This window comes from Alternaria dauci, chromosome 7, assembly GCF_042100115.1.
Source record: "Alternaria dauci strain A2016 chromosome 7, whole genome shotgun sequence".
Lineage (NCBI taxonomy): Eukaryota > Fungi > Ascomycota > Dothideomycetes > Pleosporales > Pleosporaceae > Alternaria > Alternaria dauci.
The window spans coordinates 1-27,336 of NC_091278.1; the positions used below are offsets into that span (position 1 = coordinate 1).

The 27,336-nt window shown below is 48.8% G+C and overlaps 2 protein-coding genes across 2 annotated transcripts; one reads left to right on the forward strand and one right to left on the reverse strand.

Moving 5' to 3' along the window:
- Positions 1-15,510: 15,510 nt before the first annotated feature.
- On the forward strand, positions 15,511-16,980 carry ACET3X_007222 (uncharacterized protein; the record flags this gene model as incomplete). The annotated part of the gene is made up of 1 exon (XM_069453453.1): positions 15,511-16,980. The coding sequence occupies one exon, from the start codon at positions 15,511-15,513 to the stop codon at positions 16,978-16,980; it is 1,470 nt and encodes a 489-aa protein (XP_069304385.1).
- A 1,296-nt stretch (positions 16,981-18,276) lies between these two features.
- ACET3X_007223 (uncharacterized protein) lies at positions 18,277-21,645 on the reverse strand (the record flags this gene model as incomplete). The annotated part of the gene is made up of 5 exons (XM_069453564.1): positions 18,277-18,297; positions 18,347-18,875; positions 18,922-20,430; positions 20,758-21,370; positions 21,420-21,645. 5 exons carry the CDS (start codon positions 21,643-21,645, stop codon positions 18,277-18,279), a joined length of 2,898 nt encoding a protein of 965 aa, XP_069304386.1.
- Between the last annotated feature and the right edge of the window lie 5,691 nt (positions 21,646-27,336).

The window sequence follows — 27,336 nt, forward strand, 5'->3', positions numbered from 1 at the left end:
GCAATTAAGAAAGGTGAAGAATTTGAGAATGAGCTATCGATAGGCAAGAGTGGCAGTGGAATACAGCAAGTTTGCAGGGGAAGGGACGATTGGGAATGCGACTTTTGTGGAATAGAATGCTTCTGCTGGACTGTCGAGGCGGGAATGACTGAAGTTTGATGACATTAGCCAAGCTGACCCTAACCCTAACCCTAACCCTAACCCTAACCCTAACCCTAACCCTAACCCTAACCCTAACCCTAACCCTAACCCTAACCCTAACCCTAACCCTAACCCTAACCCTAACCCTAACCCTAACCCTAACCCTAACCCTAACCCTAACCCTAACCCTAACGGTTACAGCTTCTTAGTTACTTAGGGCTTCTTAGTTACTTAGGGCTTCTTAGTTATTTAAGGCTTCTTAGTTATTTAGGGCTTCTTAGTTACTTAGGGCTTCTTAGTTATTTAGGGCTTCTTAGTTATTTAGGGCTTCTTAGTTACTTAGGGCTTCTTAGTTATTTAGGGCTTCTTAGTTATTTAGGGCTTCTTAGTTATTTAGGGCTTCTTAGTTACTTAGGGCTTCTTAGTTATTTAGGGCTTCTTAGTTATTTAGGGCTTCTTAGTTACTTAGGGCTTCTTAGTTACTTAGGGCTTCTTAGTTACTTAGGGCTTCTTAGTTACTTAAGGCTTTTAAGATTAATTTATATTAAAGTTAAAGTAAAATAGTAGTAAAGTTTATATTTATTTTATTCTTATAATATTATTAGCTATATAGTAATATAAATAATAAAACTATATACTTTAGAAATAAATCTTACTATTAGTAATAAAGGATTTAAAAAACTATACTAACTATTACTTAAAATACTTAAAAACTCTTTTTTTAAATAAAATAAAAAAAAATTTATTTTTACCTTAAATCTTTTATTAACTTTTAATAAATACTACTTTTAAAATTATTTCTTTCTACTAGTTTACTTAATTAAAAATAGCTATATAGTTAGAAGTAGTATATAAAAGGCTATACTTAAGGAGCTATTATATAAGTATACTATTATTTTATTAAATAAGAAAAGAAGTTAAGGAAAGCTATAGTTTAAAAGTTATTTAGGAAGTAGTAGCTTAGAGTATTATTTATTTAGTTTACTAGTATAGAATCTAAGTAAACTACTTACTACTTAGATTCTATAAGTAGTATACTTTATATATATAACTAAGATCCTATTAAGGAATAAACTAATTAGGCTTTAGCTTATTATATAGTAAGTTAATTAGAAGTAACTAGTTATTATAAAATAATAAATTATAAAAAACTACTTCTTATTTTTTAAATAACTATACTTAGTAGTTACTAATACTTTATTATACTTTTTTTTCTTAAAGAAAAAATACTAAATTTTTATAAAATATTTTTTATTTTAAAGTATTAAATATTTTATTCTTTTACTTTATAAATATCTTTATCTTAAATATAAGTTATACTCTTTTCTTCTTTTTATAAAGTAGTTAAAAGTTATTAAATCTAAGTAAACCTTTATATAAGAATATAGATAAATAAAAAAGTAAAAAAATCTTATTTAATATATTACTATATACTATATACTTACCCTTAGTTAAGTAAAATAAATAACTTTTTTTAAAAGGTTTCTTAATTATAGTAAAACTTTATAAATTCTTAATCTTTATTTAAGTTTTATATATAGTAGTATAAATTTCTTTTATAAAGATAATATAAGAAAGTCTTACTTAGTAGTAACTAGTATTTAGTTAATATAGCTTTAAACTATCTTTACTTATTACTTAATTAAATACTTAATAACTTTATTCTTACTTTAGTATTTATTATTCTACTTATTTAAATAAAATTTAATTTAACTAGCTTTATTTTATACTTTTTCTTTATTTATTACTTTATTATTATAAAGTAAAAGTAGTCTAGTTTTATTACTTCTATAGTAATATTATTAAATAATAAATAAGAAAGAAAAAAATTAATTATTATAAATATATTTAGTAGAAAGTATATTTTTTAAAGATATAGTAAAAGGATTACTAACTATTTATACTAATAGATATATAAATTTTTAAAAGATTAGGTAATACTAACTTTAATATTTATTAAAAGTTACTATAATATAAACCTTAACTTACTATAATATAAACCTTAACTTACTATAATATAAACTGTAACTTACTGTAACATAAACCTTAACTTACTATAACATCAACCTTAACTTACGGCAACATCAACCGCAACTTACTGCAATATTAACCGCAACTTACTATAACATGAACCGCAACTTACTGCAACATCAACCGCAACTTGCTGCAACATGAACCTCAACTTGCTGCAACATCAACCGTGATATATCGTAATGTATAATACAACATACTATAGTACATATTACCAACTATTGTACCACCTATTGTACCTTACTATACTACATATTACAGCTTTATACACCCGTATAAGTTCTACATACAGTATATTATTACTTCTCCTCCAAAATCCTCTTCTGCCTTAACTCCTCTTCTCCCCAACGTAGCCGCAACTCTCCAGAACCGCTTGAAGTTCAGGGCTTTACTTCCAACCCATCTATTGTCAAACATATACAGCTGCATACGGTGAACTCAAGGTGTTTAGGAAACACACCTTTACCGCGATTTATTACAGTGTCTTTCAACAGTGTTGTGCTTGCGTCTTTTACCAGCACGTTTATTATTTTGATACAGTGTATTATCACTTTAAGAGGAATAGAGTAAGCGCATAAACTCTTACTCTACTACTTCTCTTCATTACTACGTACTGGCTTTCAAAGAACAAGAAGAGATCGATATTAGCCTAGTCCCACACTATCCTACTGGGAGGCTTGTCTTCCTTGATCTCCAAATCACCTCCAGCGTCTCTAGAACCTTTTCAATCGTACTGGTTCCAGTCGTGTGCTACGTTGCTGCACTGATCTCCACCGTGACCCTCATCATTGCCGGCGTGATCCTCATCATCGTCAGCGTGATCCTCACCCTCTGGCTTGTCCTTGGCTTCGTCTCCACCATCGTCGGCGTGATCCTCACCCTCTGGCTTGTCCTTGGCTTCGTCTCCACCATCGTCGGCATGATCCTCACCCTCTGGCTTGTCCTTGGCTTCGTCTCCACCATCGTCGGCGTGATCCTCACCCTCTGGCTTGTCCTTGGCTTCGTCTCCACCATCGTCGGCGTGATCCTCACCCTCTGGCTTGTCCTTGGCGTCATCCCGATTCCAGTCATCTCCACCGGAATAGAAAGGAATCCCATCATCATTTGGCTTGTCCTTGGCGTCATCCCGATTCCAGTCATCTCCACCGGAATAGAAAGGAACCCCATCATCATTTGGCTTGTCCTTGGCGTCATCCCGATTCCAGTCATCTCCACCGGAATAGAAAGGAACCCCATCATCATTTGGCTTGTCCTTGGCGTCATCCCGATTCCAGTCATCTCCACCGGAATAGAAATCAATTCCATCACCGTCGACGGGGGAGGCTGTGGAAAATGTGGGGAGAGGTCCGTAGTTGGCATCGGGAAACATCTTTATGGGCTCTTCAGTGGCCTGAGAGCCCGCAGCGAAGGCCTCTATATGCTCGGCGACATTGAACGGGGGGTTGAACTCGCACCAACCTTGAGCCAATTCTGGATCAACGTGCAATTGGATGGCGGATTTTCGGTCTAGGCACCATTTCCAAACCTTGTAGTAGGCGAGCTTGACGTACCGCTTGTCCTTGTCGGTCGCACCAGTGTATTCGGCGAGGACGCTCACAGGATTACCAACGATAACGAGGAGGGAACGCGCGCGTCCAACGGCTAGGAGCATTCGTGTGGTATGCTTGACGAAACCGAGGTCGCCAGCGTTGGTGGTGTCGAATACAATACCTTCCTTCTCGGCGCCCTGCATTTTGTCGACTGTGAAGACTTCGACGTCTCGCAGCTGGACGCTAAGTTTGAACAGCTCCTCCTCGTCAACCTGATTGGCTAAGTGCTCCATGAATCTAGCCAATACGAAGCGGATAGCGGCAACTTGCGCTACATACGGGGTGATGATAGCGACCTGCTTACCAGAAAACCCGCCAGCGATCATCTTGCAGACGGCCCGGAGGGTATAGGGAATGAAGTCCTTGTTGTAGCGAGACTTGGTGGCACCGACGATGTCGTGGCTACCTTTGACGCTGACGAAGATGACGCGATGGCCGGAGGAAATGTTGAACTGCTCCATCGCGATCTCCATGGCGCGAATGTTTTCTTCCCGGTCATCTACCCCGGGGGCCACTTCCATACGGCCACGAGGAAGGATGTGGTTGGTGAGAGCGTTGATGTCGGAATTGAAGCGGTACTGTGTGTGCAGGTAAATAGTGGTACAGCCGCCTAGCATCGCACGATGGAAGAAAGGTAGGTCCTGCTGATCACTGAAGACGTGACGTTCCTCCGAACCACCGGCAGCAGAAGGCTTTGGCTGATGGATATCGCCGAAGAACAGGTGGGGTGTTATGGCCTTGCGCTCGACCATCAGCGGGCCCTCGTTATTATAGGCGTGCGTGTACACGAGAGGAGCGAGCGTGCTTGACTCGCTTGACTTGCCAGCCTCGTCGTGATGAACGGCATACGGCTGCTCGAGCGTATGAGTACGCGGCTGCGAGATTACGTCGGAGGTCATGCCAATGGCTACGGCCAGTTGAGCGAGGTCCCTAATGATCTCGTTGGTGAGAGCAGTCAGTCGGCGCATGTCATCGGCGTCGAATTCTTGGCCTGAAGCATAGAGGTCGAGCTGAAAACGGAAATCGCGGTACTTTTTTGGTTGGGCGATTTCGTGTACCACTAACTCGTTCGTATCGGCATTACGCTCCGGCACTCCGGCGAGGCGCAGAACCCACGCACCCTCCGACAGCATTTCCAACTGAAGTCGCTTGTCGGTGAAAGACGACTTTGTCTCGGACGTCTCAAGAAGGATGCGGAATTGCGAGTCCACTGTCAGTGCGTCAAGGAACGCCATGGTCCGCCTGTCTTCACTGGACTTCTCCTGGTAAGCCGCTGCCTGCTCTTTCAGCTGGTCCTTGGTGAAGTGCTCTTCTTCGATGTATTCAAAGTAGGGCGGCTTCTCGTTCTTTAGCAGGACGTTGCGAGCAGCTTCGGACTCCTTGCGAACAACCGCTGTCTCCGTCTCTTTCATATGGCGTCGGATTACGATAGGGAAACGTGCCTGGATGCCAGCGGCCTTGAGCTCCTTCCGTCGCTCTAGGCAGGCCGTGTAGATCCTGAGCATAGCGTCGTCGAGCTGCTTGTTCAACGGCGACGTGACCCAGAAAGCAGCAAGGCGACCAAGGCCATGGATAACGCCAGTTTGTTGAGCCTCGTAGTGCGCAACAGCCAGAGCCTCGATGATGCGTGTCTTGCCAACGCCACCAGGACCTTGGATGAGCGCTACACCACCGGCAAGGGCGCGAAGCTTCTGCAAAACGTCGGGTTGGAGTGAGCGGTTCAGACGCTCCATGATGCTGTCCTTAGCACCGTTGTCTCCCAAATACGCGAACATGCCGGCGAAGTAGTCCACGATCTTGTCGTCTGGGAAGCGAAGGTAGGAGTTGTGGAGGATTTGAGTGACATCGCTAAAGGCATCGCCGCCTCGGAAGTAATGGTTAAGGGCGTTGATCTGGCGCTTGATTCCCACGGTGGCAGGGTTCAAGCGAGCAAAGACGTAGATGCCGCGAAGCTTACGCAATGCCTCTTCAGCTTCAGGCAAAGTACGATAGTTAAATGCACAGCTGTAGTGAACGCCCTCCTTGAACAGGGGCTGCTCGGCGAAGGATGCACCCAAGCGAGGGCGGTAGAGAAAGCCGCCTATGTAGCTAGCGGGCGTGATGCCTGCGGACGGTTTGATCTCAAATCGCCAGGTGTCCGCTTGCTCCTGGTAGGGACTGAACTGGATGTCCACGAAGGCGCCCTCGCGGTAGCTGGCGCCCTCTGGTACCCTGAGCTCGGCGTAGTATAACCGGTCACCGCCGCCGCGAACCTTCATAATCTTGGTGTCGGTGATCTCGAAACCCTTCTGCTTGGCGGCCTTGCGCAGTTCGTGGACAAGGTTCTGGTAGTGCACGGTGACGTACTGTGTGTTGTTCTGGAATGCCCACTGGGGAGGGACCTTGAATCCTTTCGGCTGCTTGTCGACAGAGATCTCCATGCCAGTCTGAGGGTTGACACGACAGTCCTTCCAGTAGAGCAGAATCGGGTCGTTCTTGTATTGAGCTTGCATCTCTTTGTACACGGTATCTATGCGCTCTTGTGCTGACTCTGTGGCGACCGTGAAGAAGTGCAGCACGGTGCCCTCGCCGCCATTCTCGAGGATATCGCGAGCACGATGGATGACTTCATCGAAGATCCCAAAGTTCTGGTGGGAGAAGAACCCCAATCCGTAGAGGGGGCGGGAGTTCAGAGGTTGTCCGTCAGGTTGTTCGGTTTGGAGGTCGAAGCGGAAGTGTAGGAGCATCCCTAGTTCGCTGAGTGCAAGCTTACTAGCAGCTCGCTTAACATCTTCTTAGGAAACCCTTGAGGTGAAGAACTCATCGGTGATCTTCATGGGAAGTACAGTGCAGTTGACGATGTTGTGGGCTGTCAGGGTAATGGAGGCTGCCCGATGAGCGTGGCCACGGAGGGTGATACTAGCGTCGTCGCTCGGATAGGAAATATCCATCTCTACACTAACGGAGGAGACATAGTAAGGGATCTTCCGAGTGAATAACTTTGTTGTGAAGCTAGGTTTATCCAGTGGTGGGGCCATGGTTTGGGCAGGAGGAAGCTCGTCTTTGCCATCCTTGGAGACGTCCTCCTTGGAGACGTCCTCCTTGGAGGCGTCCTCCTTAGGAGCACGAAACTTGCGGGTTTTGATCGGCTGGGGATAGAAGCAATCCGAGGCAACGTGGCCGAGACGGTTACAGCCGTTGCACCTAGGGCCCTGGTCTGCTGCTGGCTCACTAGGGCATTGCTTGGAGAGGTGCCCGTGACCACCGCAGTTGAAGCACTCGTTCGTGGGACAGTCGCGGTAGACATGGCCAACCTCGCCGCAGTTGGAACACGCTTGCTGTTCGAGCTTCTTGGGGCAATCTTTGGCCCTGTGGCCTGGTTCTTTGCAGGTGAAGCAGGCGTGCTTCTCTCGGTCAGGGGCGTCGGGAAGGCCTCCGAGCTGGACAGAGTCTTTGCCGGGTGCCTCCAAGACAGCAATGCCCTGGTCGTAGACTTCTGTATCATGCGGCGCCGACGTCGGCCGGTCATTGACCATGTAGTGCATGACAGACTGGTCGGCCATGCTGGACGATATGCAAAAACAGAGTTTCAACGGTAGGTGAGACTTTGTTTCTATACGGACAGCACATCGTTAGCAATCGATCAGCGGAACAGGAGGCCACAACAACTTACCGACAAGGGTCAATGGGTAGGTAGAGATATCGACGTTGAGAGTGGTTTGCTTTCAAGAGAAGCAATTCGGGGAAGGTGTCAAGTAGTTGGTGTGGAGGAAAGTGTTATTTGTGCAGGACTAGGTAGCGCGAGCGCGAGAGACGCTAACGCCAAGCAAATTTTGCGTTGCTCACCTTGGGTTGTGCGTGAGGAAGCGAGGAGCAAGATAAAGACACGTGAAAAGAAGGATTGGATGGAGAACGATAGGGACGCGAAGAGGATATGGGGATCACCCGAGTTCTACAAGTTGGTACCAAGAGACAGAAGTGGACAGCCAGTCGACCTTTGGGCAATAGGAAGATAACTATCGGACCGGCCATACAAATAAGCGAGGACATGCCAAGGTGAATGGGAGATCTAGCGAGCGTCAAGGCCACAGCAATGCGCAGCGTGTAGCCGGCTACGTCTTGGCTCTCTCCTTCGCGACTACAGTTAGTCCTACGGCTGGGTGATCCCCATATCTCTTTTCGCTTTCTTTTGTTTGGTTCTATCAACTTCTATGCTCGATTCAGTTCACGATGACGGCCAGAACTGCGTTTGGGTGATCCCCATGTCTCTCCCTACTTTCCCTGCTCCTTGTCTCTCTTCTCCCTCTGCTCGCTTTCTATACACTCGGGTGATCCCCATATCTTTTATCAACTTTCTCTGTTTCGCGCGTACGCAACGTGAGCCCGCGTCAGAGTCTTGTGCGCTGTACCCGCAATGCTCAACAGTGAGCGCTCACGCCAGAACCGGGTGGCTATACTATGCCCTACTCCTGGTCATCGTTCTACTAGGCTCAGTACGGGCGACGAGGCTAAAATTACTGGGAGCTTCCCCTTTCACTTTTCACCGCTCTCCGGCTGTTTCCTCGCGCATGTTGCCACAACACGAACGTTGCGACGCTCGCCGCAACACCACCCACCCACCACGTACCGCAGCATCGTCAACCTGCATACACCTTCTACCACGGGTGACTAGGATGGACGATAACACGCAGTCACCCGCCCATCCACCGGCAGGCGACCCCAGCTCCCTTAGCTACTCGGGGAACCAAACAGAGATCTTCCGCGGCTTCGGCATCGACGACGCCACCAGACAAAAGGAGATAGCCAGGACGATTGACAAGATTCTTGTGGACAACTACCCCGATGCACGCAATCGAGGTGCAGCAAAGCTCAGCGACACTGCCAATGAAGACCTGAACAAGAACCTACACGCCCTGGTCTGGAAGTCCGTACCCGACTTCCGCAACGAACCCAAGGCGTGGAGGACAATGGCGATTAGCAAGTTGATCACACATTCTCTCAATCGCCTGAGGAAGCGTAAAGCGGAAGGCGACCATGCTAAAGCCCCAACCCCCAACCCCTTGACGGCAACCTCTACACTCCAAAAGCGCGAGTTATCGCCAGAATCAACGCACAACTCCAAAGACCACCCACCTAAGCGCTCTCGATCCAGAACCGTTCCTACAGGATTCACGCCTACTCCGAACAACGACAAGCCTGCTAATCCTCCCATGCCAACCGCTTCAAATCTCGACACACAGGTACATATATGCGCCGTAAAGGATGGAGAGATCAGCGAAGTAGTCAGCATGGTCGAATTCAGTGACATATGTTGGGAGGGCATCCCCAACTGGGAAAAACTACGCGACGAAGCTGAGCAATGCTACGAAACTGCGCAAGGCCTAGGACTCGATGGATTCGACTTCAAGGGCCGCTTGTTTATCGCTCCAAGAGCAAATCAGCATATCGGAATTGGAAGCCAAGGTGGATTCAACTTTGCTATGCGAGAAATCCCAGCTGGCACAGCCGTAGTGTTTGTCACGACGGTTAGATTGAACGTAACCGACACGCAAGTTGCCTCCTCCAAAGTCGTCCCGCCAGCAGAGGTGCAAGATGGTCAGCAACAAGATGCCACCCACATGCAAGTTGCCTCCTCCGAGCCCGCCCCGCCAGCAGAGGTGCAAGGTGACCAGCAACAAGATGCCACCCACATGCAAGTTGCCTCCTCCGAGCCCGCCCCGCCAGCAGAGGTGCAAGATGGTCAGCAACAAGATGCCACCCACATGCAAGTTGCCTCCTCCGAGCCCGCCCCGCCAGCAGAGGTGCAAGGTGACCAGCAACAAGATGCCACCCACATGCAAGTTGCCTCCTCCGAGCCCGCCCCGCCAGCAGAGGTGCAAGATGGTCAGCAACAAGATGCCACCCACATGCAAGTTGCCTCCTCCGAGCCCGCCCCGCCAGCAGAGGTGCAAGGTGACCAGCAACAAGATGCCACCCACATGCAAGTTGCCTCCTCCGAGCCCGCCCCGCCAGCAGAGGTGCAAGATGGTCAGCAACAAGATGCCACCCACATGCAAGTTGCCTCCTCCGAGCCCGCCCCGCCAGCAGAGGTGCAAGGTGACCAGCAACAAGATGCCACCCACATGCAAGTTGCCTCCTCCGAAGCCGTCCCACCGGAAAGTAAGGAGCTTACACCCAAGACACTCAAGGAGATACTAGATTTGGCGGCCAACATACATCCATTATCCTGGTCGAGGGAAGAATCCACACCTAGCAACAGCGCACACAAGCAGCATCCTGTAGGTCCGTTCTCGTCATACATGTCCAGGAATAACAGCATCGCCTTCCCCCGCACACTTCAACCCTCGTCGTTCACACCCGTGAATCTGCTACCGCTCGCCAGACCTGCCAAACCACCGTCCAGCGCACCTAAGTCCTTTCTCAAGTTTGTCGAGACCTTCCCTTCTAATAGCTACCACGGTAGCGGACTAGACGACCCAATACATATCAGCGACGATAGTGGTAGCAGCGATTCTAGTGACAGCGAGTCTAGTAACAACATGGACATTCTCGTAGACGATGAAGAGGTGCTAGAAGAATGCATGTTAGACGAAGGCGAACCGGAACAACCCCCATTGAACGAACAAGCTAAGACCCAGGCAAACGCGCATTTCTCGAGCACTATGAAGGTGAAGATGGATGGTATGTCTGCTTTTGCGCACGCGCAAAAGTCGAACATAGACTTGTGGGACTTAGCCGCGCAAACCTTCGGCCTTGCGCTCGACGACCTCAAAGGCGACCAGATCAACCTCGGAACTGGGGTCGGCTTAAACCCAGATTTCCACCCGCTACCCCATCAGTTGGTCGGCGCCAAGGATGGCTTGGATGTCCTCGCCGGCGACCGAGGAGCACTTGTCATCGCCGACGACATGGGCATGGGCAAGACGATCACCGATGTCCTCATATGGTATCTCAATTTTGCTAGATCGTACCAGCGCCTCGGCATCAGCGCGACGCCAGACTTCCCCTACACTGCTCTCAAATCGAACGGAGACGAGATAGAGACGCCGAATCTGTTTGGATGCACCTACTTTGTTGCGAGTGCAGCAGGCCTTGAAACATTGGTACAAGCATGGCGTATGATCATGGGTGGCAGCGCCCACTTGGCTCAAGGATCAGAGTACAAGCCACCGAAGCTGATAGTCTTGCACGGTACGGGCGAAGAGATTGTACAGCGTTATGGCGGTGCGAAGAACAGCATCTACTCTAGCATGACACCAAAAGAGTGGGATGAAGTCAACCGTCGCCCTAACTGGTTGAAATCACGATTGGCCTATGGGGAGTACAACAAGGTGTGGAAGTTGAACAACCCGACTAAGGAATGGGCAAACAGCGTCCCTGAGACATCGGACTTCAGACCTCAAAAGACGAGCGTTAGGTTCTTGATAGTCTCAACTCGCGAGTCTTGGAAGACGAAGATCTTTGGCACGCTTGTCGATACCTCTGCGCCCCCTCAGTACAAGAGGCTAAAACAACAGTTAGAAAAGACCGACAAGAGGCATACTAAGAAGAGGGCGGCGTTGAGAGCACAGCTGAGCCTGTGCGCCAAGACGCATATGGACACTTCACGATTGCCTGCGCTTGATGGTCTCGGCCCTTGGCAGGCTCGTCGCATGCAAATATGGACAGACGACAAAGGTGTGAGGGTCGAGGTGTGGTTGGTCACATTCGTTGGTTGCGCTGCAATAATCATGGTCGACGAGCTGCATACCGCCCCGGGTACAAAAACTCAAACCTACACCCACATCATCGACCCCATTTTGGACTACAGGCCCAATGATCATCGTACTGGTATAGTAGGTCAGACGGGCACAGCTCTCACGAACGGGGTCGACCTGGTGTTAGGATTCGCCGACCACGTGATCCAGCGGTTAGTACAAAAGCAGTCCACCGATCCAGGCGCCAAAGCTTTAGCCAATTTGAAAGGGGTAGATTGTACTGCAGTGTGGAGAAAGCTCCTCAATAGCTACAAGAAGTATCACGACGGGATGCAGCGTTGTAAAACCGAGAAGGAAAAGAACAAAGTACAGTCCGCGCTCGACAAGCAACTCCAGTCCGGCGAGATCAAGGACATGCTGAACAATTTTCGGGACATGGTTCGGTGGTGTTTCATAATGCGCGACACCGACAGTCTGGATCCCTGGCGCAAACCCCTCAACGTTGTCACAGCAAAGCTTACTGTCAACTTCACGTATCTGCAGCACGATGCGTGTTACTTCGCTAACGTGGAACAAGAAGAGTCTCGCGTGCTAGCCGCGGTCAAACAGCATTACGAGAAGGAAGTGGAGGCCTGGGAAGACCAAGGGGGAGAGAGCAGCAAGAAGTCCAAGCCCACCATGCCCCCAGGCGCAGTCGCAGACTCCGAGGCCTACCGCATTGCGCGACATGTCAGCATCTTTCCTAACCTTATGGCCGCAATCAACAATTGGGATGCCGACCAGCTTATCGGAGATCGGATCCTCGACCCTCACCGCAGTCTCAGTAATAACAACGAAAACCTCCGCACAGCTCTTGTGAACAGCGACACAATTCGACACTCATTCATCTGGGACATTGCATTGGAGGCTTGCAAGGGCTCAGCCAAGGTCGCATACATTCACAAGACGTTGGAAGAGCTACGCAACAAGAAGACGACCATTCCCCATCCCCGTCCTCGCGCACACCAAGGAGAAACCCTAGAGTACAGAGCCAAGTACGTCGTACTCGCGAGCTCGACATTGTCACGTGCTCTGATCTACGCTTACATCTGCCAAACGTTTGGAGAGAAACACGTTGTTCATGCCTACAACGCCGTGACACGGGACAAGGAAGTACCCAAGTGGAAGAAGGTCTGGGATGAGGGGGGCGGCAAGGTCGACGATGGCGTCTATATTCTCGTGGGTGCAACGGGCGCGATGTGTCAGTCAATATCGCTTACAGAGGGCAACATCTTGCATGGTCTTGAGCCTCAGAGTAACGCGCATATTGCTGAACAGGCTGCGAAACGCCAACATCGCATTAATACGAGGTTCGCCGAAGTCTTCGTTGAATGGCTGACAACTACTGCCCCTCAAGGATGCCGAGACACCATTGACATGAGGATAGTCAAGAACCTCCAAGCTAAAGGCTATTTTCAGAGCACGATAAAGGCGCAAGACTGAGATACTTTGAAGGAATGACTGCCCGGAAATCGCGGAGACATACTGTAACTTTCTCAAGTAGTCTGTAGTACAAAATCGATCCCATGACTCAATACCGATATAGGCGCACCAGACTAACATAGAGTAACGCTGTACGTATTGCCTACTGCTGCCACTGTAGGAAGCCTAGAAAGTTGCCTCTGTTAGCAATAGCAAGTTACTGCTGTACCTAGGTAACGTTGTGAGTGGAAGCGCTGCTGTCAGCCTGACTTGCGGGCGCGTGGTCTTCCGAGTCAGGCCGAATGCAACCTACCACACTAAATACTACTCCATGCTTCGCAACCGCTTCGCAATGTGCCCTCGCTAGCAACCAACCGTTGCGGCAACTTGCGTCCCAAGCCATATCGCAACCGCTTCGCAACGTGCCCTCGCTAGCAACCAACCGTTGCGGCAACTTGCGTCCCAAGCCATATCGCAACCGCTTCGCAACGTGCCCTCGCTAGCAACCAACCGTTGCGGCAACTTGCGTCCCAAGCCATATCGCAACCGCTTCGCAACGTGCCCTCGCTAGCAACCAACCGTTGCGGCAACTTGCGTCCCAAGCCATATCGCAACCGCTTCGCAACGTGCCCTCGCTAGCAACCAACCGTTGCGGCAACTTGCGTCCCAAGCCATATCGCAACCGCTTCGCAACGTGCCCTCGCTAGCAACCAACCGTTGCGGCAACTTGCTTCCCAAGCCATATCGTGATCTAATGACATAGTTTTGTACGACGGCTTACGCCGAAAAGTCAGACATGGATGCGATACAGGCTCTAGCTGCAGCCTATAGGGTATATAAGCTCTCGGCGGTACAGCCACCTACTGCACTGAAATACGAGCTAGACCAGGGACAGGACTTCAACAAGAATGCGATTCGGAACACGGTGCTGTGCAACACCAAGGCGTTTGCAGATTCCAATGAAGCGAATCTACCAAAGCGAGAATCGGAGACTGAACAGCAGCATCACGACAGGATTGCACGCCGCATTTCAGGAGAATCAAACTAGGGCGATCGACTCGTTCGTGGAAGATCTGAGGAACCAGTGGCCAAGGCAGAGTCCCAGCGTGCCGTCCAGGACTGAGTATACTGCCTACCTCGACGTTTTCTCTACAGCGACAACCATTAGGAATCAGTTTGTTCATTGGTTCAACAACCGTCTGTTCATGCAGCAGACTTGTCAACAATCAAGCCAGCTTGATCGCTATCAAGCTGGGGCATCAAGCTGGCGTATCAATCAAGCCAAGCTAGAGTAGAGGTATAAATCAATTAAGCCAAGCTACTATAAGCTAGCTTGATTGTTTGGCTTGATTGGCTTGATAGAATTAATACTCTATAAAGAAGGTTAAAGTAAGTAAGTAAGGTCACGTGGTGATAAGATCACGTGGTGATAAGATTATATAAGGATACCCCTACACTATCCCCTTTTAAGCTTCTTGAAAGGGGGATTAATTTTGTTAAGCTAATCAAGCTAAACAAGCCAAGCTTATTAATTTTAACCATCAAGCCAATCAAGCTAAGCTGAGGTAGAGGTACCCACTAATCAAGCTAAGCTGGGGCACCCAGCTTGATTGGCTTGATTGTTGACAACTCTGTCATGCAGTACCTTGGACAGTCCAGAGAGTTGCCCAAAAGGTGTTAGTAGGTGTATGAAGCCATACCGTGGTCTCTGCGTAACTTGCCCTCGCTGGCAACCAACCGTTGCGGCAACTTGCGTCCCAAGCCATATCGCAACCTTGCAGCTGGAACATTCGGACGCTTTAACTACCTTAGGGCTGGCGCTCCAACCTTCTTCACGCTGCACCTCTAAAGGCAAATACTAGTGTTATATTATTTGGAACTGCGCTCTTAGATGTACGAGGCAGAGCGACCCTCCCTATCTAGGACTACCTCTTTGAGATCTTTCGTGTCTTCAACAACTAAACTTTAGTATTCAATATTATATAAGAATAGCACTCTAAAAAGAGAAATAACATGTATTCTACACTCAAGGACGCGACCTCTTCTGGGATTAGGGACCGTACTCTACCTTGTTAGTCGGTGCGACTATATGCCGCACCTTGCCGGCACGCCCTGGCCCCCTGCTTTCCATGCCACGTCTTCTTTTCTCTGCTGTTATTCTTACTACTTTTCTACCCACACACTAATCGCTGGCTTAGAGCGTCAGCCTTGGTTCTAAAATGGATCAGTTACAGCTCGATAGTGACCATTGTCAGGATAAACACAGCGGAAGAGGCTTTCCTGCACAGTGGGACGCTACAGTCGCTAACAACTTAGCATACAGCCCACCTAACCCGTCCTACAGCAGATTTCTTGCGCGTCGTCTCGCAGAACCATGCCGTGTACCAGGCGATGTACGATACGCGGGATGGATCGTTCCAGAAGTAGGCGACGACGAAGCGTGCAAGCCGGTTTTCATAGCCCACTCGACACTAGATGCGATATGGCTGCTGAAAGAGACGCTGGGTGCCAGCACACTTGACGCAGAAAATTGGGGGCGTCTCACAAGCGCTGCTATGGACTTTGCTAGTAGTAAGTCTCTAGAGCCTAGAAACTTAACTACAGCGCGGCTAATGACGCCAACGGAAGGCATCGCGGAGGACCGCATGGCTATAGACTCAGACAAGGACGATAGCATACCGCCATCAGCACAGAGGGCTACAGGCGACCTTGTGCCGTACCGTAAACGTCCAGCCTCCTCATCGCCTATTCGCAGCGAGATCCGTGCCAACAGCTTAAACCGCCTAGCAATACAGGAGGACAGCGCGGACGAATCGACGGCTAGGGCTAGCGAAGTCAACACTATGACAGTACACGCTGGCAAAGACACAGCTAGAGCGGAGGGGGGACACGAGCGCGGAACAAGCGACGAGGACAGCGAAAACCAGAGTGCGACGACGCCTCTATCCGTAAAGAGGTCCGCAACAGTTACAAACAAGAATCGTCTTGCAGAGCTACGGCGTACAAGAAAGCTAGAAAGATCGCGTGTAATAAAGCTCGAGGCGATAGGCTTAAAGGAACCGCCTGAGAAGATGCCTGCGCAGGAACGTATGGCGTACGGCAGCATTGCGCCAGACGATGAGCCGACGATCTCTTGGATCTTCAAGCAAAAAGTCGCGGAAGATGCTGATTTCTATACAGCCTCGCCAACACCCTACTATACTGCCTGCAGCATGCTAGCAAAAGCGCGTGCTTTTGGAAATGCAACCTCGCAGTACAGCGCTGCGCAGTTCCTGCATAATTGGCGGAAACAGGGCACGCCGTTCTTGGTAAAACCAGTAGATCGTTATGTTCTTACCCAGACGCAAATGTCGCAGTCAGTGGATAGTAGCGCAACACTTCATACTGATGCCGACAATGCATTCTGCTTTGCCTGGGACATGTGCACACGGTACGAGACGATGCTTGCAGCTGTAAACATTGGCACTCGCTGGGCTTTCGCTTTGCTAGGGAAGGCGTACGCTCGCAAGGTCGACGAAATCCAGGTCGCTGATCGTCTAGCCAGTAACGACAGAACTCGCAACAGGTACGGGAAGGGCCAGGCACGAACAGAGGCTATCACATATTTGGTCCATCTGGTTTGCCAATCACCATCTAAATCTGACCACGCAGCCTTTCGTTACCGCCTAAAGCGAGCGACACGATGGTTCGACATAGTTCAAGCTCTAGGCTGGGGATCGCTGCTGCTCATACCCCACGAAGAGGTCTCAAACCATTGGCTCGAGCGTGTGCTGCGGAAGAACCAGCGCGATGTTTTTCTTGAGCTAGTGAAGCGCGAACGGCCGGAAATTTGCACGGCAAGCAGGGCCCTCGAAGCCTGGCTAGGGCCGGATGGAATTACTGGTGCGCCGATTGCTGGAAAGGAGAGGCTTAGCATTGAAGCGAATGCGCTAGCTACGGCGGTGGGGTTAACAGAGATTCCAGACAGCGAAGCCGAAGATGACACTGATTCTGACGCATCGGAAAGTATCCCGGCATCGCCGGCGCCATTGCGACAGATGTCGGTACTTGAATTATTCTGTCCTGTAAGCCCTATAGGTTGAACAATAAACCGGGTTACCTGACGACCCTGAACTATGCGCTGCGGAAAAAGAGTGATGGGCTCGAAGAGCACAATGCTGAGCTTCTAGCGACACTCTACGGAAGTAGTGAGGTAGACGAGAGTTGCTAGTCATAGCGGTGCTTATTAGCAGGTGGGGTGTATGCGTCCGTGTTGCGGAAGCTTGCCAATTTAGTGTTAGGCTAGGTCTGTCGTCTAAGTCACCGGCTGTACCGTGGCTCTCGACGATTACAGCCTGCTAGGAAGCTGCTGTCGTATTGCGATACAGATAAGTCAACAACACCGCAGGCTACAAATCTACAAATAACTACAAAGAAGAGCGAAACACATAGCGGCTTCCTCTCTTTTCCTTAAAGGTTGCCGCGCAAGGTGCTATTACCTTTGCCTGCGGAGAATAGTAACAGGATGCCTCTACACTGTGCTACTTCAGCCACTAATGCAATGTAGACTTCGCAGGCTCTATTCTCTAGTGCCTGCGTCTTTTTACTATTACGTTAATTATGTAAATAGTAGAGAAGAGACACAGTTAAGATTAAGAAACGGATTACATGCGACAACGATAGTACGGTTAATATTGGGGTTGGTGTTTTTCTGAATTTACAGTTAATACGAAATATTTTAAAAAATCATAACACTACGTAACGTGTATTAATCTCTTCAAAAGCTGTATAGGATAGAAGATGTATATAGTATATACGTGTTTTATAGGAGAGAAGATGTAAAATTATAGTGGAAGCTATAATAGCTTACTCTACACTGGGGACTCCTGTATAATAGTATGACATCGGTCAACCCATGCATAATCAGAACTACCAAACACGCATTGAATAAAACCTTTAGCATCGCTCCGTAGTCGCATTAACTCTGTACGTCTCTTCTCAAGAACGGAATCATAGTTGATCGCTATGTCGCTGTTCCTTGGGGAGTCTCGACGCCCACTAGTAACCCGAATCCATTGCAGTTGTCGAAGGAAGCGGTTGTTGCAACCTTTGTGCTCTACCCCAGATAGTACTATGTTAGCAATGCTTCTTACTTGGGAAAAGGGCCTCTCTTAGGGAAGTCTTACCAATCTTCTTCGTCATCTCCCGTACCGAAAGCACCCAACCATCGTCTTCCTCCGACGGGAAGTAATCTGGTCGAAGAGACCAGAGCATTCTTGTTACCAAGGCGGCCGCAAACATTTCAGAGTTCTTGGTTGGTCCTTTGGAAAACTCAGTCGCATTCACCGCTACAGTAGGGGTAGCTGAAGAGGATGCAAGGGTTAACACCAACATGAGCATTAGATCGCATTTTGGCTGACCTAAGCACTCGATGAGGCACTGACGTGCTCTGTGGTAGTGTTCACGAACCTTCTGATTCATGCCGGACTTTGAGAACTGGCCGTCCAACTGCTGAAAACCTTTTTCAACTAGCGGCGGGATGGCGTTAAAAGGGATTTGGCAACCAAAGTCGATAGTACTCTTTGTTTGCGAGCGCCGCTTTGCTTGGTGTACTGCCTCAATCGCTGCCCGCTTGAGGCTGCCCGGTCTCGCCGCTATAGCGGATGGGGCCGGAACGTTACCGACTAGCCGCGTCATTCTCCGGTAGCTCAATCGGCCATGGTATGAACCAGGCACACAGTCAATGCGGCACGCCGCTAGAGCTGACATTATGGCGCTGATCCAGTATTCCTCCTTCATCGCCTTGGCCCTGGCGTGTTGCACGGCAGCGCGTAACACAGTGAACCAGCTCGCGTTCTTTGAAAAGAGGTAGCTACTAGATTGGCCATGGCTGTTAACACACTCCCAGTAGAGCTCTTGCGCAAAGTCGCGTCGCGTCTGGCTTCTCAAACCCGAAGTCGCTTCTGGATAAAAGACAGGAAAGATCGACTCGTACTCCCTGTACTGTGTTAGCGGCTGATATTTGAAACGCTAATTGCACGAACCCTGCAGAGAAGGGGTGCTCGCTTTCAGCCCAACGCGTCACCTGCTCTTGCGCCTCCTGTCGTGCCTGCAGTGTTGTTAGGCTTACGCTTTGAGCATTGCCCCGTCCGCCCTTGTTCAGAGCGCGATAGAATTGGTGTGTTACGAAAGCGATTGTCTGCGGCTTCCACATCTCTTCGAGCACCTCTACTAGGAACTCTTCTGCGCCACGAGGCCCTTTACCTGTGAGCCCACCAAGCTCACGGAACCATACCTCGCTGTGACAATAAGCGGCAACCTGGGGCCCATAGTGGTGGCGAATGGAAGCAACGTGCATCATAATAGGTCGTCCATTGTCCATGCGCGGCCAACGCACTAGGTTAGCATGGCCACTGCCTTGCAGATTGAGCATGTTGGGGTCGATAAACGGCCACCCACCCTGCTCAATGCTTTCTATGGTGCAGAGAGGCCCGAGCACTGAGCCCACTAAAGACCGGGGGAACCCAGTAAAGCAGTAGCTGCCAAGGCGATCGAATGCGGCCACACCTTCCGCTAGGGCAAAAGGCAGCCCTTTAGAGCCAGCAGCCTTGAAGCGACGATAAAACTCGTCTGATGCGTGCGCGAACAGACTAGCAAAGGAGGAGAGAACCTTTGGAAAGATGCGTTCTTTGAACGCGAAGAGGACATCAATGTAGGTAGGTTGTTCCAGCGAGAAGTACCGGATTAGCTGGAGGATAGGTTGAAGCACTGTCGCAAAATTCCGTTGACCGTCAGCTAACTGCGACACCTGCACAGACAGAACTTGCTCCATCCTAAACGCGTACAGTTCTTCCTTTATAGCGGCTTTAATCCGCTGTTGCTCGCGAGCGAACGGTTGGGAAGACGTAGGGTTATCAGGAGTCTGTTCGCCTCGCAATTTCCGCAGTAAACGCTGCCGCTTCGCCGCTACCCGAGGGTTTAGGTTGCCATCCTGATCTGGCAGCGTCAGGGCAGCCGTGGCAATGCCCTTGGTAGCAAGTAAGTTGCCGGGGCTATGGCGTATAGTTCGCTTAATGTTGGAGTACGCCTGAAAATAACCACTAGTCAACACGCTCGCACCGTTGTTCTGATAGCTCATGTTGTCCTCCATTACAGCGAGCACGTTGTCGCGTAGGAATGCTGGGGGCTGCGCGGAGGAGAAGTTGCCGTACGATGGATGGAAGGCAAGAGGGTAGAAGGTAAAGTCGCGCGGGTGTTGGTATTGGCGAACAACGTTGTTGCGATTGGCAAGGAGGCAGCGCGCAGGTGCGAGAATGACACCGACGTCATTAGAGGCGTTAGGGAGGTTGGAAGATGCTATTGAGTGGATGTCGACCGCTAGCGCGTAGGAGACCGTCTCAATGCTCTCCAGTCTATACTTGTCCTCTAGTGCGCGTAGAAGATCCTGTGTGTAGTTATCAAACGGCTGTTGATGGTCGTGCGGCGGGGGAATTGGATCGCCTGTTTGTGTACCGCTCTGTGGGGGCGTAGCCCCCTCTGCGCCGCCTTCGGACCTAGCCGCCGCGTCTTCAGAGTTAGATAAATCATTCTGAGAGTTTGGTAAATCATTCCCAGAGTTTGACAAATCATTCCTAGAATCAGACGTCTCGCTATCAGAGTCAGACGTCTCGTCATCAGAGTCAGACGTCTCGTCATCAGAGTCAGACGTCTCGTCATCAGAGTCAGACGTCTCGTCATCAGGGCGCAACCGGGTTTCCTTAGGCAGACTATTGAGTTGCTCAGTAGACAACTCAATTGGAAGGTTCTGCCCGTAGTCATACGCATGGAACGCTGGCAGGTTCTTAGTCCAGAACGGATCCTGCGTGTTCTTGCGCACGTACTCTGGCCACCCTTCCATGAACTGCTCCTGGAACGTTTCCCACTTGACGATTGAGATCGATTGCGACTGGGGTCCATCCAATTTCCAAGAAGCCTCAACACCCTCTCCAAGTAATACGCCTGTAAGGAAGACTTTCTTAATGTACGACGTAAGGAACAGGGCATGGGAGGGTTTGAGAGCGCTGTGCTCAGACGCCTTCTCGCGGCGTTTGCGACGTTCGCTGCCTGACAGAAGAGGGTCTACTGTGCTATCGACAGGGTGCATAACAATAAACCAAGATTCGCGCGTTCCACCCTTTGCAAGACGGAAGGTACGATGCTCCATATCAAACGACAGTCCGTGGCTGTGTTTAGCGCTGTATGGAGCTCGCCAGTGTTTAAAGCTGATTGTTACGTGGTCGAAGAACGTAGAGAACTTCACAATGGGTTGGAGCGGCCGGCCGATGATAATGATAAGGTCGAGGTGGAACTCAGGGATAAATTTGTCCTCAGGCTTGGCTGGTCGGGACCCAACGCGCCTCGATCCGTAGTCTATCGTGTATCGCTTCTGCAGCATTCCAATAGCCTTACTGCCGTTAAATTCGGGGCTGTCTATCATCTTGATAAATCCCTTCACTACTACGTAGTTACTATATGCGTACAAGTAGGATGCTCTTAAACTCACCAGGTAGTCGGTGGTCACCTCCGCTGTGGTCAATAGCCCAGGTAAGTTGATTATTCGCTATTGCGTCTTCGTCCCCAAGGCTGCTCTCGTGGTATTCTTCTCCATCATGCTCGTCAGGTTCTCTATCGTGCTCATCAGGTTGCACATCTTGGTACAGGCCGTCCTCCTCTCCAGCACTGCTGTTATCGTAATCGCTATCGTTTTGTTGTGCAAGATCTAAAGACATGATGATAAGAACAGTATTATATAAAATAGTACGTTGGCTAAGGGCTGAGGATCTTGTAGGGTAGATCGATAGATGATGATCGAGAATCACAATATCCAGTGCAGAGGAAAGAGGAGAGGAACAGTGTCTATTGGGTTAGGGCTAGGGTCAGATACGGATTACTTCCTCCAAGCCCCTCGTTGTTTCTGTCGAGTCTTTTCGCTTGGAGAAGCACTGCCCTCTACAGCTACCTGGTCGCCAAGGGTGTGTTTCTTACGGTGTTTCTTTCGGGTCTTTTCGCTTAGAGAAGCACTGCCCTTTACAGCTACCTGGTCGCTAAGGGTGCGTTTCTGACGGTGTTTCTCTCGGGCTGCAGCAAGGTCGCTTAGACTCAAGTCCTCAATCCCCCTGTTTTGAACTTTGGTCTGCTGGGATGCCTTGGGTATGCGCGGCTCAGTTGAGGGGTGAGAAATTAGCTCTGGGGTAAGCTGGTCCGAACTCGACCGTGCTGAAACGCTACGTGCCGCTTCAGAGACTGTCAGATTGAGCTCTCTCTCTCTGCTAGACTCGGCGTTAGAGTGCCTTGCGGGCAGCGGAACCTCTTGACTTGTATTATCAGAGTCTTCTAGAGTGTGTCTAGACATCCATTCAGTGATTGCGACCTGAATTGTCTCTAGCAAGTCGTTTGCTGCCCTAGTAGACTGGAGCGCAGGTTCGTTGACGACTTCAGGGACCTGACAGATAGCATCACACGCGATTTGTGCGATTGTAGGCGTTCGCGCTATGTAGGTATCGCTTTGAATTAGGCACGCCAAGTGCTTGTTGTGCAAGGTTGGCCCTGTGAAACTGGTCACAATTGACAGCAGTTCTCTCCACACCTTATGCTGGAAGCGTGCGCCGTAGTTCTTGATCTCTGCACTTGGGTACTCGTCAATATAGCGGTCTAGTATAGAGCTTGTGAATGCTTCCGCATTTTGCTGTACGTGTTGCAGTACTTCTTGTTGGAGGTCAAGAGATTTTTGATCAGCCTGGCCGGCATGCCTGCTCTGCAGCACGGGCACTAGATACTTCCGCAGTGCGGGTTTGTTGTTGTCGCTGTCAGACACCTTGGCGGATCCGCTGTTTACCCATTGGCTGACGTGGGTCATAATACTCCTCATAAGCTTCCCCTCTTTCTTCGGGGTTTTTAAGAGAGCGAGGATGTTTGTGTACGTGTGTGTGGGCTTTGAAAGTACAGTGGAGTATAGCGCATGGTAGGCCTCATTGCTTAGAGTTGGGAAGAAGCCCTGCCGGCGCGTATGGGAAGGGCCAGGATCCTTGTCTAACTCCTCGCCAGGGTAGAACAGGTCTTGTACGTCATGGGGACTTCGTGCCTGGGGCAGGCTAGCTAGCGTGTTCCAGTCTGCTAAACTGGCGTCAACCCCATACTGCTTTTGAATAGATGTAGAGATGCGAAGTACGTTCTCAAACGCAGCGAACCAATGCTAGACAGTAGATTAGCAAGACAGGTCAGAGTATTTCGGCGGCGGGTTACACATACGTCATCTATCCGACAACTAGCCATCTACTCAAAAGTGGAGAGATTAAACGTTGCCTGCCCAATTGCGGTAGAACACCAACGCGTAAGCAGGGGCTGCCAGTTTTGATTTCTCCACAGGGTAACTAGCCGCCGTATTGGGAACTTGACGCGGCTACTAAGCTGAAGATGCTCTCTCATCTCTTTCTCAACTGACTTGCTTGAGCCTTGAAAGAGATTGGCGTTTGTGCAGAACAGGCTGGTTAACTCGGACCATATCTGGCCATGATTGTCAGGGAGCGTAATATCGGCCTGATTCGCCCGAAGTTTAACACGAGTGTCTGGTGGTAGCGTGTCTAAAAAGGTTAGGGGCTGTTGTTCACAGTACGCGCGTTAAGGGGCACCCGCCTTTATCGTAGATGCGGCACACCCACCACCTCTCCTCTTCTCCTAACTGCCGAAGGCGAAGATACTCTTTGAATGCCTCTACACGATGGTGACCCGTAATAAGTTCCGCTGTCCCTCCAGTCACGCTTTTCCAGCTCTTGAACGACGGCCATTCCAATCCTTCCTTATCCGCAAACGTGGCAGAAGTAACTGTGCTCTGAGCTGGCAATTCCACCTTCAGATGATGAAGCATCTGCTCTACGTGTTCCTTAGAACAGGCAATCTGCAGTTGGTGGCTAGGGTCTCGTCGAAGAATACCAGTTTCGTTAAAGATCTCGCAGAGGCGGCGCTGGTGTGCTGTGTCAATAGACCTATTGACACCAAAACTCCATTCTGCGCTAAGCGCATCGATTGGAAACTTCGCTATAGCGAGTAGGTATGGCGCAGCTTGTTCGTGGATAGGAGTTGTCTCTTCAATCTCTGGATCATTCGTACGCTGCCGTTTGCTGTTTTTGGTTAAAACGTTTGCTAGAGGGCGCTTCATTGCAACGTTGTTAGAAAGAACACAGAAACTAAGGTAAGTGGAAAAGAGATAAGAGAAGGTAAGAAAGCAATAGAGAGGTACTACACAAGGTATAAGTAGGCGAGAAGCCGTCTATTCTTGCATAGGCCGCTGTAAGTCTAGCGGTGAGTGTTAGTTACTCTCGCCCCTAAGGGCAGCACCTTACGGCAATCCGCGGCTACTATCTCGCCCCTAGGGGCAGCACTCTACGCCTACTATCTCGCCCCCGGGGGCAGCACTCTACGGCTACTATCTCGCCCCTAGGGGCAGCACTCTACGGCTACTATCTCGCCCCTGGGGGCAGCACTCTACGCCTACTATCTCGCCCCTAGGGGCAGTAACTTACCGTAACCCGCGCCTACTATCTCGCCCCTAGGGGCAGCACTCTACGGCTACTATCTCGCCCCTGGGGGCAGCACTCTACGGCTACTATCTCGCCCCTAGGGGCAGCACTCTACGGCTACTATCTCGCCCCTGGGGGCAGCAACTTATAGTAACTTGTAGCAACCCGCGCCTACTATCTCGCCCCTGGGGGCAGCACTCTACGCCTACTATCTCGCCCCTAGGGGCAGTAACTTACAGCAACTTACAGCAACCCGCGCCTACTATCTCGCCCCTAGGGGCAGCACTCTACGGCTACTATCTCGCCCCTAGGGGCAGCACTCTACGGCTACTATCTCGCCCCTAGGGGCAGCACTCTACGCCTACTATCTCGCCCCTAGGGGCAGCACTCTACAGCTACTATCTCGCCCCTGGGGGCAGCACTCTACGGCTACTATCTCGCCCCTAGGGGCAGCACTCTATAGCTACTATCTCGCCCCTAGGGGCAGCACTCTACGGCTACTATCTCGCCCCTGGGGGTAGCACTCTACGGCTACTATCTCGCCCCTAGGGGCAGCACTCTATACCTACTATCTCGCCCTAGGGGCAGCACTCTACGCCTACTATCTCGCCCCTAGGGGTAGTAACTTACAGCACTCTACATCTACTATCTAGATACTACTATACGCACTATCTACGAAGAGTAGACAGGCGGAGGTGCAATTTTACTTATTAGATCTATAGACACAGCATTTCACTAAGTATAACGACAGTAATATTAGCGCTACGTGTACGCCTACTATCTCGCCCCTAGGGGCAGCAACTTACAGCAACTTGCCGTAACCCGCGCCTACTATCTCGCCCCTAGGGGCAGCACTCTACGGCTACTATCTCGCCCCCGGGGGTAGTAACTTACAGTAACTTACTACAACCCGCGCCTACTATCTCGCCCCTAGGGGCAGCACTCTACAGCTACTATCTCGCCCCTAGGGGCAGCACTCTACAGCTACTATCTCGCCCCCGGGGGTAGCACTCTACAGCTACTATCTCGCCCCTAAGGGTAGTACTCTATAGATACTATCTTACCCCTAGGGGTAGACCTCTATAGCTACTCTCTTACCTCTAACCCTATGCTAGTTATACTGTTTACCTCTATAGTATAGCCTATTGTTAATACGTGTTACTAACTTAATTAGAGCGTAAAGTATTCTAGGCTTATCGTAGTGTATAAGGCCGTCCTTAATATTTTCTTTAAGGCCTGCTTCGAATACCGTTCAAAGTACCGCGTCGTCCTAATTAATCTATGCTTATAGTTACTTAAATTCCGCCGTATACGCTGATACTAACGTAGTCTACCTTAGGCGAGTAATCTTCTTTTTAGCCTAGTTTTAAGCGTCTACTTCTCTAAAGATGCGTCCTATTTCTTACTTAAACTTAGTCTAACTTATGAATAAGGTACGTGTTCCTTCTTTAGTTCCTATATACTCTATATCTAGCAGGTAATCGTTGATATAGGGTTGTATCTAATTAGAAGCCTTATCCTTTATGTATATACTTACTATAAGGATCTTTTCCTAGTTATTAGGTACCTCGTTATACTCGTAGTATAGGTTAATATTAGTGAGAAATACTTATAGCTTTTCTCGTTCTCTGCTGTATTTCTCTAGTAACGCTATCTTAGGTTTCTTTATAGTAATAGGTCGTTCGTTAGGGGTTATTATTAGTTACCCTATAAGCTAATTAATTATTGCCTATATCTTAGTAATCTACTAAGCCTACGTAGTTATGTGTTACCTAAGGTTCCTAAGCTTAGCGACGTTAAGGTTCTCTCCCTTATTATTAGATACCTCTAGCATCTTATTATTTTCTAGGGTAGGGCGTACTAGCGTTAAGGGTCCTAGACCCTAGGCTATATTATTACGTGCGTTTCCCTAATAAGCTATTATTAAATCTTAATTAGGCTGTCCTATTAGTTAAACGTCTACTAATATCTAAGTTAGTTAAAGTGTTATATAGGGTTAGGCTATACTTCTCTAAGCTTAGTCCGTACTAAGGCGAGGTAGACTAAAGCGGTAGTCTGTAAGGTATTATATAGAATAATTAGGTAGAAAAGAGTTATCGTTATAACTAAAGGATAAACAATACTAATTCTATAAACGATAGAATAACTAGTTAATAATCTGTATAAGAGATAAACTATTTAAGTTACAATAATAAGTATAATAATAAGATCTAATATATTCTTATACCTATTAAAATTTATAATTATCCTCCTTATCCTCCCTTCTAAGAGGGAGACCTAGAAGGGCTATAGCCTCCTAATCCTTACTAGCCTCCTAGAGGCTAGGTCTTAGTAGGATACTATTCTTTTTACGTAATCTAGGCCCCGCCCTAGATCTACTTTTGTCTATTGTGTCCGCCTAATAGTCTTCCTTTATGCGACCTATATGAAAAGGAAGTAACTCCTTATTACCTTATAATATAGAACTTAAAAACTAAGCAACTAAGTAAGAAACTAGATAACCTCTAAGTAGGACTATTTAAGGTCTTAGAGGAAATAGGTAATGTAAATTATAAACTCTAACTCCTACTAGGTATACGTATCTACCCTATCTTTTATAAGAAACTCCTAGAAAGAGTACCTCTAGATACTAAGCTAGCTACTAATATAGAGCTTAAAGATAATAAGTATAAGGTTAAGGAAATTAGGGACCTATAGAAAATTAGTTATTAGTAGAAATACTTAGTTAAGTAGCTAGGATAGCTAGAGAGCTAGAATACTTAGGAACTAAAAGAAAATTTAATAAACTATAAGTTATAGGTATATAAGTACTATTAGAGATACCTAGAGAAGGGAGGATTAGATCCTCTAGAGAAGAAAAGAAGTTAAAAGAAGGATTAAAAGAAGCGTTAGCCTATAACTAGC